General features: G+C 35.1%; 3 protein-coding genes across 3 annotated transcripts in view; 1 reads left to right on the top strand and 2 right to left on the bottom strand.

Annotated features, from left to right (window-relative positions):
* LOC109822044 (PRA1 family protein A1-like) lies at positions 168–8,972 on the bottom strand. Its single transcript, XM_020388203.1, has 8 exons — positions 8,625–8,972; positions 7,800–7,840; positions 7,643–7,721; positions 5,844–5,930; positions 5,667–5,755; positions 5,510–5,581; positions 5,282–5,409; positions 168–515 (listed from the first exon to the last, which is right to left on the bottom strand). The coding sequence occupies exons 1-7, from the start codon at positions 8,780–8,782 to the stop codon at positions 5,306–5,308; spliced, it is 630 nt and encodes a 209-aa protein (XP_020243792.1). The 5' UTR covers positions 8,783–8,972; the 3' UTR covers positions 168–515; positions 5,282–5,305.
* Positions 9,912–16,343, bottom strand: LOC109819923 (transcription factor ILR3-like). The gene is made up of 5 exons (XM_020385907.1): positions 16,079–16,343; positions 15,736–15,804; positions 11,393–11,470; positions 11,034–11,196; positions 9,912–10,360 (listed from the first exon to the last, which is right to left on the bottom strand). The coding sequence occupies exons 1-5, from the start codon at positions 16,198–16,200 to the stop codon at positions 10,112–10,114; spliced, it is 681 nt and encodes a 226-aa protein (XP_020241496.1). The 5' UTR covers positions 16,201–16,343; the 3' UTR covers positions 9,912–10,111.
* The window catches only part of LOC109821967 (transcription factor MYB36-like), a 5,179-nt gene continuing 2,534 nt past the window's right edge, over positions 17,212–19,856 (top strand). The window contains 3 exon segments of the mRNA XM_020388121.1: positions 17,212–17,344; positions 17,757–17,886; positions 18,964–19,231. Of these exon segments, the coding sequence (XP_020243710.1) occupies positions 17,212–17,344; positions 17,757–17,886; positions 18,964–19,231 (531 nt within the window).

Below are 19,856 nucleotides of genomic sequence, written 5' to 3'. Positions count from 1 at the left end.
TTTTCTTCTTTTTCCCTCTCATTTAAACAGCAGCAAGAAATTATTGTTTTGATTTTGTAAGCATGTCAACAAATCTTTCATAATTAGAAACAACCGTAAAATCGATATAAGCTTTGTGAATACAGAACACTCGCCTACCGCTCATGAAGTTAAGATGAACCCAGAAAGAGAAGAAAATAGACTAGCTTCCTGACTTTTGCAATCCACGTCCAATAACAACTATCACGGATCCTGTAGTGATGTTACAACCACCCGACAACAAAAGCCATCAACCATTTGTCTGTTCCTTAACTAATTCCGCAAATTACTGACAACCATGATCTTTAACCTTAGCTACAGACATTTATGTAACCGAATGAAAAATAGATTGGCTTATCACAGCAGTGTTCGGCTATGCTTTCTTGCAGAGACTCTGCAGAAATTAGAATCACGTTCCTATAGCAGGTTCCCGGCCTGGATAAGAATAGTTGACCAGCCACCCAAAGATCTAGCTGATTTTGTATCACTGAAAAGCCCTGCACAATATCTCGCAGTTAACTATGCGTATCAAGTACTAAAATCTAGAGCGGTACCAACACGTAAACAACAGAAAGATGGTATTTTATTATTACTAGTTAAGACGCACATGCAATGCACGTGGTTGAATATCATAATTATGTAAATTGATAAAAACAAAACAAAAACAAAAAATAAAATAAAGTTTTTTTTTTGCGGGATTGATCATCAACTCAATAATCACTCTTTCAAATGAAAGATTGTCATTGTTTCCTTCAACACAGACTGTCGCCACGTGATCTACTATTTGTGAGTTATAAATACGTTGATCTAGTATAACATCTCTGTTTATTAGTATGTTGAAGTCTTTAAAAGATGGATGATCATTCAATTTGCAAAGAAATTTTGCATATGACTTTACTTACAATATGTACATTAAACTTTTAGTTGTGGTTTGACTCATATTCATATTATCTTTTAGTTATGGTTTCACTCATACTTATATTATGTAATATTCTTATTTAATTTTATAGCTCATTTTCCATACCATAGAAGTAAAATTGAAAGTATAAAGAATTATTTTTTTGCGAAATTAGAGCAGTGAGAATTATATAAGAAAAAAATTTCTTTGATGCAAGGTCCCTATCAAATCTTGCCCCAAACTGTATGAATGAAAAATGCTATTATAACTCACTTGTCTAGGGCAATTGTATTATATATAGGACATATACAATAGTCTCGTGTATTTTCTGGTTCTGACTACAAAATACGCAAGAATGGTAGTCCCATGTATTTTCTGACTTTAATTACTTTTGTAATTAATATTCGCTAATTAAACGGGACTATTCCCGTGTATTTTAAAGATGACTTTTTGCAAAGTCAACCTCTTTTTTGCCAGTCTTGATGATGTGGCAAAAAAAAGATCAATTTTGTTAATTATTATGTAAAATAATCACTTTTGCTAATACTTTTATAAAGTGATCTTTTTAAAAAATCTCCTAAAATAAACTGTTAATTCAAAATATGAAATGGGCGAAAAGACCTAAACATTTCGATGAATAATTGACCTATAAATAGGGGGAAATAATAATTGAAATAAAAGTATAGTTAAATTGAATCTAACAAGGCATTTCACAGAATGAAGCATGAAATAGATCCAAGAATTATTAAAAAAGAATTAAAGAAACTAATTTAAAAAATATGAGATCGAGGGAGAGAAAACCTCACCGACATGAATTCTATTTCTCTCCGAACAAGACAACAAAATTGGTGGAGAATGAGCAAGGAGAAAGTGAACAGAATAGATGACAAAGTGGACATGCTTATATAATTAGGTTATTAAAATATTTGTCCTGAAATCTTAAATACATACATATTAGTCTCTAACATCTCTGTAATTGCTCATTTACAATGATATTACTATTCGGTACTTATATATATATATATATATATATATAAACCTCGATGCTTATAGCCAGTAGTTGGGCTCACAAAATAGGTTAACTTTACATTGTGGCTTGCTATTGGTAATACTGTTGGCAATGGTATTACTTTTTCACTTTATTTTATTATTCACACTTTTCTAATGTAAGTCCTCTTTTGCTAATCACTCAATTGGCTATATTGAGTTTTTATAATATCAGAGGTTAGAATATTTTCTTCTGTTTAAAAAGTATTGACATGATTTTTTAAAAAAATATATACACATAGTAGCAATTATATATACTTCGGTTCAACTCAAACATTAGTTTGAAGTCATTCAGAGTGAGGTTCTTTCTAAGCTAGAATTGTGATATAGTGATTACACAATTCAAAAGTCAAAGCATAAATTTATACAAAGAAAAAGTAATTTAATATATCAAATTAAGAACTAATTTATAAAATATACATGGACAGTGCAGATAGCTATAGAAAGTAATGTATATATTTTCATAAAAATTCTATAGTGAGTGACCAACTAATCACCCCAATTTAAGTATAAATAATTATTATTTTAGTTACTAATTTCATACGCGTAACTATGAAATATATCTCACGCAAAAAATAGGAATCGAGATTGTATTATCCTGTAGGTAAATAAATAAATGTTATTAGAGCTCCTCTTTATATTAATTTAAAAGTAATAATTTAAATTATTAAGCACTAAATATTAGTTCATGCGAGAAAGTAAAGTAATTTATGATCTATATACCTATATAGTCAATCAAACGTATTAAAATTATAATGATCACAGTCAAAATTATATGGTGGGTTCACATTAAATATAATTTATAAAAAATAATACATTAAAATCAAAATCCTTTTAACCATTATATAGATTGTCTAAATTTTTTTGCATATATAAACTATACCACCTACGAATAGTGATATGCACACTTAACTATGGCTTAATATGTTTTAAGAACTACTTACTCTTCAATATCATCATCAATTGACGTATATATGCATTACACATAAAACACAATGAAAATTTAGAACACTACAAAAGAAACACCCTCAAATTTTTAAAAATTGTAAGAAAACATCCTAAAATTTTGTAATTTACAAATATACAAAACTATTAAACATTACACTGAAATCAAGGAACTACAAAAAAATAATAAAATTTTTTAAACTTTGGAAGGGTAATTTGCAATATACTAAACTTTAAAGATGTTTTTTATAAATTTTAAATTTAATAGATTTTTAATTAGTTATGTTCTTTTTAAAAAAGTTATGGATAATATTGACCATGAAAAGTTTTTCCTAAACCTATACTTTTCAAGTGAGTGTGATATTTTTTTACAAATATTTAGAATTTTAGGGGTTGTTAGTAATTTTATTTATTCATTTTAGTGTCTATAGGTAAGAAATTCACATTGTATTTTTTTATAATTTATGAATATTAGGGTTTTTTTTTGCAATTTTTAAACTTATAAGCATTTTCTACAGCTTGTAAATTATTTGTAGACTATTTATAATTCCTATGTTTTTAATTTACTAATGAGTTTAAAATTCTCAGGATGTTTTTCTTAAAATTTGAATTTTGAGTGTTTGTTTGTAATTTTTAAAACTTTAAGTGTATTCTCTATAAATTATAAATTATGTAGGGGATATTTGTAACTCCTATATTTTTAATGCATTATTAGGTTGGATATTATCAGGGTTTTTGTAAATTTTACAAATTTAAGGGTTTTATCTTGCAATTAGCAAAAAGTTTAGTGTTCATTTCAAATTCCATAAATTTTTAGGGGTTGTTTGTGTTATTTTTAGGTTTTTAATGTGTTTGTTGGTTTAAAATTTTTAAGGTGTTTTTTTATAAATTTTAAATTTTAGGAGTGTTTTCTTATTTTTCAAAACTTACAAGTTACTTTCTCCAAAGTCAAAAACTTTTAGTTTTTAGTTTTTAGCGAGCATATGTTTTCAGATTTCTCACTGAATTAAAATAAGTAAAATTTACAATTTTTAAGATGTTTTAATAAAATTTTGAATTTGTAGGGATGTTTTTGTAATTTAAAAAGCTTGGAGGATATTTTTTACAAAGTCTAAAAACTTTTAGTTGCTGTCTGGCATAAGTTTTTTAGATTTCTCTATGAACCGAAATAAGTAAAGGATTTGAATTATATCAAACGTATCTCCTTTATCCAATAATATGTTAAGTCTCATTATGAATAGCATAAATTATTTAATTACCAATTCAAAAAAAATAGGATAATTAGAATAGATTAGGATAACAATGTAATATTCAAAAAATGTTAAGGGTAATATTGACTATGGAAAGATTTTCCCGAACTCGTAGTTTTAAAAGGGAGTATGATTTGTTAAATGAAATTGCACAGAGACATCGGTTGATGCTATTGATCACAGTGAGTAAAATTGTGGCGTAACAAAGTAAACTGTAAACATTAAACAGACTCATGCAAGCATACTGAAGTGCTGCATTTCCGAGCATTTATCACAACACCCTGGCAGAGAAGATGCGTGGAATGTGCATGTAAAACTGCTTCATACATGCAATGCAATGTTAATTCTTTCTAGCACTTCAGACACACCTAAACTCAAAGAAAATCATAAAAACAAATTGCAAATAATTGAAGACCTTATTCCTGAAGTGAATTGCGTCAGCTACACGCATAACACACAAAGAAAAAAGAAAAAAAGCCCTTTCTGCGACTCCTTTCGCAAAGAATTTCATGACATGCAACTTTCCAATAGTTTGCTGTATTATTATTTCCAGAAAGTTAATCCTAAAATAAGATTTTAAGAAAACCATCAAGGAATTATGCATCCAGACTTTCACAAACTCTAAAAACCGTCCAGCTAACACCAGCAAATCAAGATTGTTCCTGGAATAACACAGCATATATCACTTGAATATTTGCACTGTGGAAATTAAGAAAAAAGCTACATATTCTAAAAAGATTCTAGCCCAAGATAGGGGGACAGCTGGTCCTCTCAGGGGTAAGCACTCAGCAGTGAACCACCCTCAACGAGAAACTATGTGTAAGCCTCAAACTAAACTATAATCAATTCCCAGTTTAGTAGCTCTATCCTTCACTTACTCATGGTTATTAACAAACAAATAGGAGAGGGAAAAGAATGATAATCCAGGGGGGAAAAGTGAAAATCAAAACATGCAGGGAGAACTATTTAAGGGAAAACGGTAGAATATCATGCAAGTGGAACAAAAATCTTTAAATTATCTCATCAGTTAAGCTAAAGGGCACATCAACCTAGACAAAACAGCAAACTCCAATCATAGAAATAAAAGATATGAAATCAGAAGCAGAGTCGCGGAAAGACTCACATAATATACTCTAAAGGAGCGAAACTACAGCTCACTGTAATTGCGCCACACTGCACGAAACTCCTCACGGAATGTGTTTAGCCTTGCTTTCAGATTAGGTGTTCTGAAGCTGGCATGAAGTAAAGTTGCTACCACAAAGAAAGTAAACAAATAACATTAAGCATAATTTGAGCTGTGTATACATGAATCAGATTTTTGAAAAGTAGCAGATCAGCTGGGTATTTTTACCTGTAAGACCAACCACAAGCGCCCAGAGAACAGTGAGGAGACTACAAGAAGTAAGCCAGAGAATGCAACTTGCTGTCCATGGAATAGTATATTCTTTAGTCAACTGATTACTGAAGCAATACTTGTGTCAAGAGAAATTTTAGAGCAAACATCTAACCTGCTGAGAACATCAACACAAACACCCAACGAGGTCGTCCACATATATGAATTGCTCTTCTAGCGGATGGACGTCCACGAAGAACAGGGCTGAGATAATTTTGCGCAAAGGCATCCTTAGTACCGGAAATGTACAGGTGCCAAGATAACAATATCAAAATGCGACAAGTGTACTCACGCTATAGATGGCCTCATTTTCGCAGCCAAATGAGGAGAAAACTGTCTTATGGTCCTGGTCACCCTTTCATTAAAGGTAACTGCAAAGCTGCACATTTGAATCATTAGAAAGACACCATATGGACAAAAATCTTCAAAAAGAAAAGAAAATAAGAAAAAGAATTTGCTTCTATATACATATTACTGGTAATAGTTAACAAGAGAAAAATGTAGCCATGCAAGCATCTAAGACTCTTAAATTTAGTTCACATCTCAAGTTCATATGAATTAATTGGACTAATAGAGAGTCTAGTCTACAGTTCACAAGAATGCATCAGTAGAAGAATCACCAATGACTACAAAATAACTAAGGAACATGAAAGGCTACAAAGCCATTGTCTTATACCACTCACAGCAATGAAGGAAAAGGTAGCAAGAAAAAGTCAATCTTCGATAGCATGCAAACATCTGTGCAGAACTGATAAGTTGCAGTAAACACAACATCAACAAATAATCTGTGGAAATATCATCAAACATTAAAGTAAAGAATCAATGATTACTTAGATGTTGATTTTCATTAGTAATATTGCATATTACAGCTACCCTCCTAAATCGCAGTCTCATTTTAGCAATACATACTAGTTCGAACAACTAGAAATCTTTAAACCAAAGTTTTGGTGTCACCTACATGAATATGTCCTCTCCATTCAGTACTGCTATGAGACATACTCTCTACTCAATCAAAATCCGCCATAAACTATGGACAAGCATCCTCTAAAGAATGTATAATGCAATTGATCTAAAAACCAAGGATGTCCTCATGAAAACTATATAAAGCAACCAGCTAGTAGAAAAACGAAAGGAAATTTCTGTCACAAAGTTATAATTTATAAGCTTTCACCAACTGACTCAACAATTTTCCTTGATGGCTTCTGTTATTGATCAGAACCGCAATACATAATAAATTGGTTTATTATTTCACGACAGTCTTCTATAACTCTAATAAAATGGTTCCAAAATAACAGTTTGTAAATCTTAGTTCTCTAAGCAGAAAAACATCCACATAAGTTACACTCCATTCATGTCCAAGCGCTGCCTATTAAACATATAACTGTAGCAGTTGAAATCTAGTGTTTGCTTGATTCAGATTATGCATTCTAAAAGTGAGATACCGCAGCCAAAATCATCCTCTCAGACAGCATCAGCATCTGCAGTAAAGGTAAAGATATGTAATAGCTTGCCACTCAGAAAGCTAGCACAACAGCTCACCCTACAAGCTTGGGTGCCCAACTATCAAACAAGATCAAGTAGATACAGTGATCTACAAAATCGTACATAAACCAGTAATTAGAGAACAATGGGAAGGGAAACAAATCCATTCCTATCATTGTAGGCTTCCATCAAGATTTGGTATCGGGTCCTTCTTGCACATTTGAGCTGTGAACAAACTAGACATTTTGATAGCTTGGTGCTCCAATTTCCATTGATGATAGCTTGATGATTATGTTTGGAGTCATATATCTCAAGATAGAAAATAAATACAATATCTCTTTATAAGATGCAACATAGACAGACAAGGTCTCTCTGATTAAGTAGAATTTCTAGATTCTAAATCAGAGGCTTTATTTTTTTTAGGTGTTTGATGTTTCACACAGATATATCACAGAAAACACAAAGGATTAGTACAATAATGAAAGCAACATGCTTGCATGATATCGATAATGGAATATTTTCACCAAAATCAAATAAGCTCTAACATTAAACTGTATGTTTATCTGTAAACAAAGCATACTCCATAAGCAAAAGAGGTTCAATACTCACCTGTCATTCAGAAATGCAATGCTTAAGCCTGTTAAAAAGGCAGCAACAATTGCAACCGGCTTCCGAATAAATGCCATCCCTACACCAAGTATCAAATAAGAAAGACGAACCAGACTTCACGAAGATTTTAGAACCACCAGGTTAAAACATTTCTTACCAAGAAAGAATATTATCATGATGAAGTAATTTGTCCGGTAGCTGCAAGAATAAACAATGAACTCAATATACAACTTCAAATTCAAACACCCTCATCTAAGCACCAGTAAAATGTAGGGTTTGGTCATGTTAGACCCTAATTTCTTTCTAATCGTATATTGGGATATTTCTATTTACACCTTCAAATGTATTAAGCTGCTTCAAATAACACCCATCAAAAATAGAGTTTGGTCATATAGACCCTAAGTTCTTTCTCAACTTTAGATTAGGTTCTCAAATATTCATATTTCTAAATAAGATCCCAAAATCTACTAATTCCAAAAGTTTAACAGTACTAAGGTAACAATTATGGACGGAATCCAAACAACGGGTTTTCTTAAAAAAAAAGCTCAACGGGTTTGGGAGAGTAAACCAGAGATGTTAAAGCTTTGGGGGTCTAATACAAGATTAAGAAGGAGAGTAAACCAGAGATGTTAAAGCTTTGGGGGTCTAATACAACATTAAGAAGGAATCTAGGGACTAAGCCTGTGAGCAACTAAAAAGAACAAAATGCAAGCTGGGGGTGTAAAATATCATTCTTATACTCAGCAAGATTAATGCTATCACTACTACGAAGAAATACAAGGTTCTTTCCAAACGAGAACTAGAATTCATATCTAAATTCGAATGCAATCAAGAATCTGAATCTATCACACTTCAAATCCAAACAAATACTCATCCAAGCACCTAAAAAATCTATGCACGGAGTTCTAAGATCGAAGAAGAACTAGGATTCACAACTGAGACGAGAATCAAGAATCTGAATCCGAGGCGATCTGAAGCTTACTAGTAAAGATTGCACTTGACTCTGCTGTTCCATTTGTTGTAGGATCTCGGAGCCGTGAATCTCGAGAAGAACTCGCTGAGGGGGCGAGGGGGAGAGGACCAATCCACTTCTCGAAGCGCATCGATCAGATCTTCGGTCGTGACGTTCCCCCAATCCATGACCAGAAACCCTAGGATTCGATCTCGATCTTCGAATTGTTTTCCTTTTTTTGGCGATGGAAACCCTAGGAATTGATTCGAGAAGAATTAGGGTTTTTGATGAATTTGGGAGACGTTAAGGAGGAGCAAGGGATCGGTTGACGAACGAAAAAAAATGTTTGGGCTTCCGTGATTCGTTCGCTTGCGGGGGAAGTGATAGGCGGCGTTGTCAGGAGGATATTTACTATGGCAGCCCTTGGTATTTGATTCTTTGCAGAGAAAGGACGGAAGCATTTGAAAATTTGCAGTTGTATTCCCAAAACTCTTTTATATTTTTACGTAATATATATTGGGATCCTGAGTAGGCACTCTCACTTGGCTTCTGCTGCAAATCTAACGAAATATAAGTGGAATTATTATTATATGGAGTACCATTAAAATGTACTAGTGTGAACACCGTACAAAACACGATATTTTTTTCTGCTACAATACTCCTGGTTTTAACTGCTACCGTAATTTTTCTACCTTTTTGAAACAATACGGTATCCCGTCTATGCTACAGTATTCCTGTGTGCTACAGTAACCCGTTGCTATAACCATCCTCCTGTTGCTATGGTAATACTGCTACAGTAAATATTGCTGTATCATTAACTATAGCATAAATAGTGAATCTTGGGTTCTCCCGTTTGTATAGAGGAGTAGATTTGTAACATGTTATTTGGGAGAGTGTTGTTCGCTGAATTTCTCTTTCATGTGCTTCTTAGTATTAGAATCAAAATTTTAATATTAAAAAACTTTCGACAATTCTTACTTTTTTCTTGTTCTTCCTTTGTGAGAATTCAAGGAATCGTCCATAGATGGCTTATACCGTCACAAATACGCCCCATATTTTTCTTCAAGTGTTCTACGCGCATTGATAGTGCAAACAACAATCATACAATGCCAATCAAAAGATACACATATTATGCAACTCTCTTCGCAGGCGAAAGAAAAAAAAAAACTCACATTGCACAAATGAATGATGCTTATACACCTGCGGCACGAGAGGATTGATGTTCATGTTATGAAGTGTACAGGCGAAAACACGAACCAAACTGAGGAAAGATAGAAGTAGAAACAAAAACAAAAAAAACACTGTAAAAGACGAAGATACCCTCTTTTCCTTTTTCTCAATTGTAATATATTCCATTAGTAAAAATGACCGTGGTAAGTATTTGATACATGAGCCCCAAAGCTTGATCAAGCATTAGATGCTCATACAGAAATGCCAAAAAAAGTTTTTAACATTTTCCATGTAAGTGGCTTTAACAGCAACCAAGAATGAGTGCAGCCTCTCTAATGAAGCTGAAGTTAAGCGACAGGAGGCCTTAGCACATGATCCTGCGAAGTATCGAGCTCTGCTGTGGGTAGCCATTGCCATGTGCCGACTGGTACATAACTTGGATATGCGACAGTTTTATACGAAGCAAATGCAGCATTAGAAGCTGGAGGGTATGGTATAAAAGTAGGTGCGGTATTTGCAGCTTTAAGCATTTGCTCTATCCTCTCCTTCTCAGCTTTAAGACGCACTTTCTCATCCCTCAGTTCCAACTTTTCTTCCTGCAATTCAGATCTAGAAAATTATAACTAAGCACAGGCAGCTTTCTTCTGAAAACTATGTGAAATAAATTCACTGATGCCGATGAATGGCTTGAGGGATTCAAGACGTATGATGGACATTGAGTACTTGGGTTTGATTATTTTTATGTTCTGATATTCTGGTCCAGAGTTGTATAAACTTGGCACGAGGCGGACAGAAGGGAGGTTTAGGTAAGACAAGGGACGCAAAGATGTGGATTTTTTTCGGCTCGACAGTTTTGTAACCCTTTGGCAGAAATATTGTCGTTGATGATTTTAATCCAGCAGGAAGAAGACTTAAAAAATGTTGCCATAGGTCAGAATGTCAAATGCAAGGACAATGAAATGTCAATGACTGGCAAGTCATAACTTTCTCATTAAGGAGAAAAAGATAAACACAAAACAGATCCAACACGCAAAATTCAACATTTCAGCAGATGAGTCAATGGGTAGTTAATTTTTATAGCTTTGTAAAACCAACAAAGATAGAAGCAGGCTTTGTGCTAAAAGATCACATGCATCAGGAGAATAAAGCTATTTGATCACCCTAATAACATTACATTTCTAACAACATCTGAGCCATAAAATTTGAGCCACAAAAGATTAGAAAAAGATTGGAAATCATGTTGATGAAAATAATGATAATGCTCAATACCTTCAGGCTTTTTATGTTATCCTGAAGTGCTTTATTTGATTCCTTAATCTTCTCTGCTTCACCACGTAAATGGTTCAACCGACGAGATGCGTCACCAAGTATGGAAACTTTGTCTGCCTTTGGGGGCCTCCCAGGATCCAAGATGGAACACAACTCTGTAAACCTGATGAAGAAAAATCAGCAATTAAATGCGAACCGCACAGGTGCAAGTTAACCAGAAGCTAGATTCACAGGTATCTGAGAAAACAAAATCATCAATACACAAGTTTTTAGCTAGGATAATATAGATATTATATGATAAATGTCCAAATTCCATAGAACAAAATGCAAATACAGAAGCCAGATGCTAACACACATACCTGTCATTAAGTTTGTCCCTTCGCAGCTTCTCACGAAAAGCTTTGGTCCCTGGTACAGCTAATGATTCCACATGGTTCCTGGGAAAAAAACAATTAAAGGAAAATAAATAGAACAAACAATATACTTTGTTCCAAAGAAGCCATTTCTCCACTGGATTGAAAAGAAATAAAATTATGTTATGAATTTTCTTACACATTATATGTGGCATGATGGAACTCTCTTTGAACAATTTGTAGTATGCTCCCATAAGGCTCAGATAAAATGTGAATGGGATCAACAAAAAAAAGTAAAACTGATGAATGATAAAAAAGGTACTAGAGTAGCTGATACTAGCTTATATAAAAGGAAATGCACGGTGAACGTTGTGTAGGAAAAAACCAGGGCCCACTAGACCAGGATCGCAGCAAATAGTAGTGCAAAAGTTAAAATGAACACTTATTTTACGTGAAAACCCCCAAAAGGATTTGGGATAAAAACCACGGGCAAGAATAGAAGAATTCGCTATGAGAAAATTTAGGAGTTACAATCTCTCTTTACAAAAAGAATCTTTCTCTAATTCTTTCTCTTATTCTTCTATATGTGGAGATTGGAATTTGTTGTTGTGATGTATTTTTTCTGAAGAGTTTTTGGCCTATTTATAGGCAGCTAAAAAACATTATTCCTAATTTTATAATATTTTTTCTTTCTTCTTTCGGTGTGGCTCTTCTTTCATTGTATTTAATTTGGGGCCTGCCACCTTTTTTATTTTATCCAAAATTACGGCTGACAACCTGCCAACATTACTCTTGTACTTCCAAATGTAAAGCACTATGACTGTCACAAAATTGAGAAATCTTCTTTTGTTCATGCCCGAGATCCCCCCCAGTATCATTCTCAACAATATTGCCTCTTTACTAGCTTGTGTAGTTGCTACATATTCAGCTTCTGTTATTGATGTAGCCACAACAGACTATAGTTTTGAAACCCAGCTTACAGCTCTGTCAGCAAGTGCAAACACATTCGAGCTCAGTACCACTTCGTTCGTGGGAAAGTGGAAGAATGAACAGTGGATATGCAAAAAATTCACACTAAAGACAACCTATCACATTTTTTTGATAAAAACAGTTAATACTGACAAATTTATTTGGTGTCGATTCTCTTGTGGTCTGTCGAAAACGTGGGCAACATGAAGGTGGCAAGATTAAAAAATGGTATGAAGATATGATTGATACTCAATTAAATCTTCAAGTGAGAGATTGCCAGCTGCAATTTTGGAAAAATAAAAAAGGTGACAGGTCCCAAATTAAATACACCGAAAGAAGAGCTGCATCGAAAGAAGAAAGAAAAAATATCATAAAATTAGGAATAGTATTTTTCAGCTGCCTATAAATAGTCCCAAAACTCTTCAGGAAAAATACATCCCAACAATAAATTTCAATCTCCACATATAGAAGAGTGAGAGAAAGAATTAGAGAGAGTTTCTCCTTGTAAAGAGAGATTGTAACTCCTAAATTTTCTCATAGTGAATTTTTCTATTCTTTCCCGTGGTTTTTACCCCAAATTCATTTAGGACGTTTTCTACGTGAATCTATGTGTTCATTTTATTATTTCCGCCTTACTATTCACTAGGATCCTGCTCTATTGGGCCCCGATTTTTCCTACATATTGCTAATGTTGGGAATTTTAGTCTCACCGTCTACTACGATTTGCGCTACTTGGAAGCCAACCTATAATCAACAAGATAGAAAAATAATCACAATTAAGAAGAAAGAACACCGAGATTTACATGGTTCAGTCGACTAACTTCGACCTACGTCGACAGGCAACAATACGAGAAATCAACTATGTATTAGGGAGAACTACAAGAGGAACCACTCAACTCTCTTCTTTCAATATCTCAACCTTACATACATAATCAACTCTCATATTATCTCTAAAGCTCTCTCTCATTACAATCTTTTGAACGGACAAAGACTATAAAACCCTCTCCCAATAATGTAATCTTTTGCACGAACAAAAACTACGAAACTCTCACCTCTCGCATAATATTCTTGAATCAGGCTACGCCCTCTACTAACCCTAGATTACAAGAATATTGACTATCTCTCATCTGCTTAGTTTTTCTCTAAGGCTCCAACAATAGAAGAACATATATAGGAAATCAAAACCCTATCTCTAGTCTAACTTTCTAATTAGAATAGGATTCAAACTCCTAATCATGATGAAACTCAATCTCCAATCATGATAAATCTCTACCCCTATATAATTCTCATGAAGTTATACAAAGAATCAAAGACACAATCCTAATAATCTTCACATTTGATTTGATTCCCAAACTCCCTTGAAGATATATCATCACCATCTTAAAACTTTATCTCTCTTGTTAGAGTCTTCTATTTCTTTTGCACTTCAAATCGAAGCAACTGCACTCCTAACTGAATGCCTTTATGACCATCACTTGCATCTGCCTCGCTGCGGTGCCCCTACCTCTCTTGTGTGCACCAGAGATCTTCGCCACTTCTGACATTAGAAGCAAATCAACCATGCTTCTCCTTCTGAACTGAACTTGACAGTAGCATTCCCCCACTTGTTGTCCTCGTACTTCACCTGCATCGCTCATCTCGAATCATATCGATGCACCTCTCTTACTCCACACTACGAACTAGATGCCTCCATCTCCTCCATCACTTGGTTTGAACGGAATATTAACGCTCATCGTCTTCAAGTCCAATGTTACCATCTCCCTCGTCACTCAGTCGTGCCTGCTTGCAAGCTCCACCTAATCTGGAACTGTTCTCCTAAAGTCTACACACCAACTAACTCCTGCCGACAATGGTCGTTCCTTCCTTTTTTTCTTTTTTTTCATCTTGATTCTTGTAACGTCGTCGATCCTCACTTTTGTACGACGTCTATCTTATGAACTCGCTCCTGAATCCATCATCATAGATCTGACACCACTTGTTGGGGAATTTTAGTCTCCCCATCTACTACGATTTGTGCAACTTGAAAGTCAACCCACAATCAACAAGATAGAAAAATAACCACAATCAAGAAGAAAGAACACCGAGATTTACGTGGTTCAGTCGACAAACTTCGACCTAAGTCCATGGGCAACAATACGAGAAATTCACTATGTATTAGGGAGAACTATAAGAGGAACCACTCAACTCTCGTCTTTCAAACTCTCAACCTTACATACATAATCAACTCTCATATTATCTCCAAAGCTCTTTCCTTACAATCTTTTAACCAGACAAAGACTGCGAAACCCTCTCCCAATGATGTAATTTTTTGCACGGACAAAGACTAAGAAACTCTCGTCTCTCGCACAATATTCTTGAATCAGGCTACGCCTTCTACTAATCCTAGATAACAAGAATATTGGTTCTCTCTCATCTGCTTGGTTTTTCCTCCAACAATAGAAAAATATATATAGGCAAACTAAAACCCTATCTCTAGCCTAACTTCCTAATTAGAATATGATTCAAACTCATAATCATGATGAAACCCAATCTCCTAATCATGATAGATCTCCAACTCTATCTAATTCTCATGAAGTTATACAAAGAATCAAAGACACAATCCTAACAGCTAATGGTTATTTAAGATTTGATGCAAAGTTTTGATGCTTCTGATTATGATCACTATTGGATTTATAATTTTCTTTTCCATGACCATCCATCCTCATTCCTATCTACGGCTGTGAATTTGAATTCCCCAATCTTCTATTTCCGGTAAAGAATTTCAGAGCGTATGACACCTACTCAATTCATAAACAATGTGATCTCATTCCTCCATATAGAACAAGGAACTATGTATTCAATAGAAAATTTATGTGCACAGGCGCATTCATGTTCAACTATATCTGCTTTCACCTAATGGACATTTATTTATGTCCTTGCAACAGGACTTTAACAAACAATATCCAAGTTATTTTTGGTGGTGCGTATAATGAGTATTAATAGAATGCTGATACATTATTCAGTGCATAAATAGAATAACAAATAATTGTTATTTTTTCAAAAAAGTATGTGAAATGGTTAGCTAATACAGTTGGGTAAAGCGCATCTTAATACCGCACAGACCTCCAATCGCCCAAAGTATTAAACAATGGCACACCATGATGATCGAAATTTTACGGCTTTTATAGGAGATAAAAAGATAGATTGATCAGATCAAACATAAAGCAATGCCATAGATACTCGATAGAGTTAAAATGCTTTAGCATGGCAACATAATTCACTTAATCTATGGATATATATATATATATATATATATTTTTTTTTGCTTAAATGATGATATACGGAACAAAGCACAAATATAAATGTGACAAAGTGTTAGAAAAGGGAGTTCTTTCCTATACCGTTTCCTCGAGCAAGCTTTCTCTGAAACACTGCCTTCTTTGCATGGAACCTCAAACCCAAGCATTGTACTGCAAATTATAATTAATTTCTTAAAACTCATCACACACAACAAATTACGAATCCAATAATAATATAAAAATAATTCTCTAAATCTAACAAATAGTTGTCCCTTCTCTGAATATATAAATTAAATATCTCTGACATCTATCGTTGCCCAAGAAAAAAAAAACCTAGCAGACAAACTGGCAATTCGCTAGTTAACTAGAAAAGGATAAAATTCTCTGACCCAAGATTCAACTTTTAAAACTATTACCCAAAAAAAATCATTTTTTTTTAAATAACCTGGAAACCATCGGATCGTCGATGATCTGAGGAGCCCAGATGAGATCTGAAGCTGCAGCATCATCACAAATCCCATAATCGAACAGCCAGCCTCCTCCGCTGTTGTTTTGAAAAGAACCCATCTCGAAAAAAATCCTTAAAAATTCCAAGAAAAAGCTACAATATTTGACAAGTTGCGTGCAGGCTAGAGAGATTAAAGGGATTGGGTCGTGCTGAGAGCACAAGCTTGACGATGGCGATTGCTTCTCTTTTTGGACTTACTTTCATCCTTACTTTAAAGGTATCCTTCGGCAAATAGTTAAGTGAGGGTTTAAGGAGACTTAACCTCTTCTTAACCTGTCAAACACAACAAATCTATATAAGGGTTAAAGTGATAAAGTGAGTTAACCTTCCATAATTTGCCAAACATAAAAAATATAGAAGGGTTAAGTTAACCCCTCTAGAGGGGTTAAAATGAGTTAACCCCTCAAAATGAGGGGTTTATTAATACTCCTATTTAGATGGAATAAGAGTTAACCCTTCTAATTATAAAGAAAATAGTCAAAATCATTGTTATTCCCAAACACTAAAACTGATCATAAGGGCTAAAATAAAACTTATTTAACAGGTTAATAATTTAGTCCTTTGGATTATCAAATGGGCTAAGTACATTAATCCTTCTCTTTAACCCCTCTTCATTAACCATTTGCCAAACGGGACCTTAATGTTGTAAGTCCGTAACTAATTATAACTTCAAAGAATCAAGTTTACTCCATCTAACCATCACATCAAAACTATAAAGTTTCGGTGAGGATAGAGAATTATAGTTTTGCATTTATTAGTCTGACATTTATTTTCTAAAGTAAAAATACGGGAATGACAAATCTTGTAATATTCTATAGATATTCTTAGTAGATGACCAGTAGTCTTGTAATATTCATCAATAGGCGTTTGAATAATTCTTCGATCTGTATGGGGTAAAAAAAGGCAGAACAGCTTTAGTTTTGGCAAGCATCACATTATGTATCTCATCCTTAATTAATTTCCTCTCTCGCTGTCCTCCTATAAAGCTTAGCCCACCTTCTTCCTCTTTTCTCATCACCCAAAACTTCATCACTATTGAGATTCTAGAGAGAGAGAGAGAGAGAGAGAGAATGGGTAGAGCGCCGTGCTGCGATAAGGCGAACGTGAAGAAGGGACCATGGTCACCAGAGGAGGACGCTACGCTCAAGGCTTACATAAAGGAGAATGGAACTGACAATTGGATTGCTCTCCCTCAAAAGATTGGTAACTATATATTATCCTTTTTTTTAATTAAACCCTCTATTCAATTGGATTGCTCTCCCTCAAAAGATTGGTAACTATATATTATCCTTTTTTTTAATTAAACCCTCTATTGATTACTTCTAATCTTGCATTAGATTTAATGTTACTTGAATACGTACATAGGTTCTTTAGCTAGCTAATTCCTCCCTAAGCTGTGTTCTTCTTCATATAATTAAGTTTCTATCTAGGTCAAGGCTAGGAAATGTACATGTGTACGATCGACTATGGTTCGTCTCATAGAAAAGATCTAGTTAGTTATGAACATATATAGTTCCTTTTGTTTTTTATTTCGTTTTTTTTTTAAAAAAAACCATGTCATTCAGTCATATCATTCATTTCAATTTTTCCCTTACCCGTAATATTCATACTTCAGGGCTAAAGAGGTGTGGCAAGAGCTGCAGGCTCAGATAGCTCAATTATCTCAGGCCTAACATAAAGCATGGTGATTTTTCTGAAGAAGAAGACCAGATCATCTGCAACCTCTACATCAGTATTGGAAGCAGGTACCAATTGTGACACCAAAGCTCTGAAGTTGCAATCGTATTAATTTGATGATATAAATTAGCACTTTAACGACGATATTTATTTAATTTCGCTCCTGATTCCTAACCCTAATCTTATTATCCATGAAGGCTAAATACCCATATTGGTATTTTAATTCAACCCCATTTGCCAACAAGGTATTTTAATTAGGAAATTCAGCGATAAGACATTTTAATCGAATAAAATTACCATTTAGGTCCTTTTTCTCATCGGCGGCCATTTTTCCGGCGAGAACTCATCACGTGCGTTGCACGTGGGGGCTTAATCTGTGTTTAAGGCTCTGTTTTCTGACGTGGCAGGTAATTAACTCTCTAAAAACCAATTCCCACCCAAAATAGGACATCAGCATCTTAAACACAGAGGAGGAGTTGGGGACTGAGGAGGTCGGGCTTGGAAGAGATGGAGGGGCTGACGGAGTTCATGTCAGGGGAGAGGGGGCTGAGGGCGTGGGCTGCAAGGGGAGGTGGCTATGGGTAGAGGTCGGCGTGGCGAGCGGAGGAGGCGGGGGCTAGTGGTTGGGCGAGGTGACAGCGGGTACGGCCAGGTACCAAGCAGCATTGGCTCTTGCTGGAATCTTGTAAGTTTCAATGTTTCGTCGAATCATCTCTCTGGGTCTCTGCCTGATGGGGTTTTGAGCTTGAGCAGTCTCGAAAGTTTCGACGTTTCTGAGCTTGATGGGCTCGTCGGGGCCGGACATCTCGACCCAGCGACCCAAATGAGCGACGATCACGTTCTGCTGGACGCGGAGGTAGGTGGAGAGCGCCTTGGGCGTGAAGTTGGTTTTTAGAGGGTTAATTCCCTGCCACGTCAGAAAACAGAGCCACATCAGCATCTTAAACACATATTAAGCCCCCACGTGCAACGCACGTGATGAGTTCTCGCCGGAAAAATGGCCGCCGACGAGAAAAAGGACCTAAATGGTAATTTTATTCAATTAAAATGTCTTATCGCCGAATTTCCTAATTAAAATACCTTGTTGGCAAATGGGGTTGAATTAAAATACCAATATGGGTATTTAGCCTATCCATGAATAACAGATGGTCAATAATTGCAGCCCAGCTGCCCGGGAGAACTGATAACGATATAAGGAACTACTGGAACACAAGGCTCAAGAAGAAGCTCCTCGGGCCCCCGCTTAAGGAGACATCTCGATTTTCCTCGCAACAACCCAAGCCCAATTCACAAACCCTAACCCTAAATTCTACAGCTCTCGAGAGGATGCAACTCCACTACTTTCTGTTCCAAGGGATAAACAATATTAATACCTTCTCTTTCTACAACAACCCTGCACTCTGGTCTAAATTACATCCTCTTGGGGCCACAAATAATGATTCTTTGATTCCAATCAAGAACACTGAGAATGAGCCGAGTCATAATCAACCGGCCGTGACTGCAGGGAGCAAGGATCAAGATTCATGCGAGACTTCCTCCAACTTCAATTTGATGCAGGCCGAGCTAAACGATTTGTTCTATGCATTTGATGAGGAAGCAATATCGTCGAGCTCTTGGGATTTAGTTTTTCAAGATTATGAAACAGGGTATGATCTTTAGAGTTCAAAGCTTTTATGCATGAAGATCGATGTAGATGTACATACGTGTGAATACTACTACTACTTAATTAATTGTCCTCCTCACTGTTTTTTGATCAATGAAAAGAGATTTTATTAATTCATTCACCAAATATGAAATGAGAGAACAACAAGATACTCAAAACTGAGATATTTATCAGTGTTTGACAAAAGACACATTAAACACCACAGTTTACAGTGTCAACACCAGATCCTTGAGCTCATTCGGTAGGTTACTATTGAGAATGATAGATAGGATATCCACTTTGACGTCCCTAATCAGCCGATCAACACTCTTGCAAACTTGTGTGAAAATTCTTGGTCCTCCTCACTGTTGGAACTTAGTCAATCTACATCGCCCC

The sequence above is a fragment of the Asparagus officinalis genome, chromosome 8 (genome assembly GCF_001876935.1).
Source record: "Asparagus officinalis chromosome 8, Aspof.V1, whole genome shotgun sequence".
Lineage (NCBI taxonomy): Eukaryota > Viridiplantae > Streptophyta > Magnoliopsida > Asparagales > Asparagaceae > Asparagus > Asparagus officinalis.
Note: the sequence above shows the minus strand (reverse complement) of the source record. Positions and strands in the feature narration are given on the sequence as shown.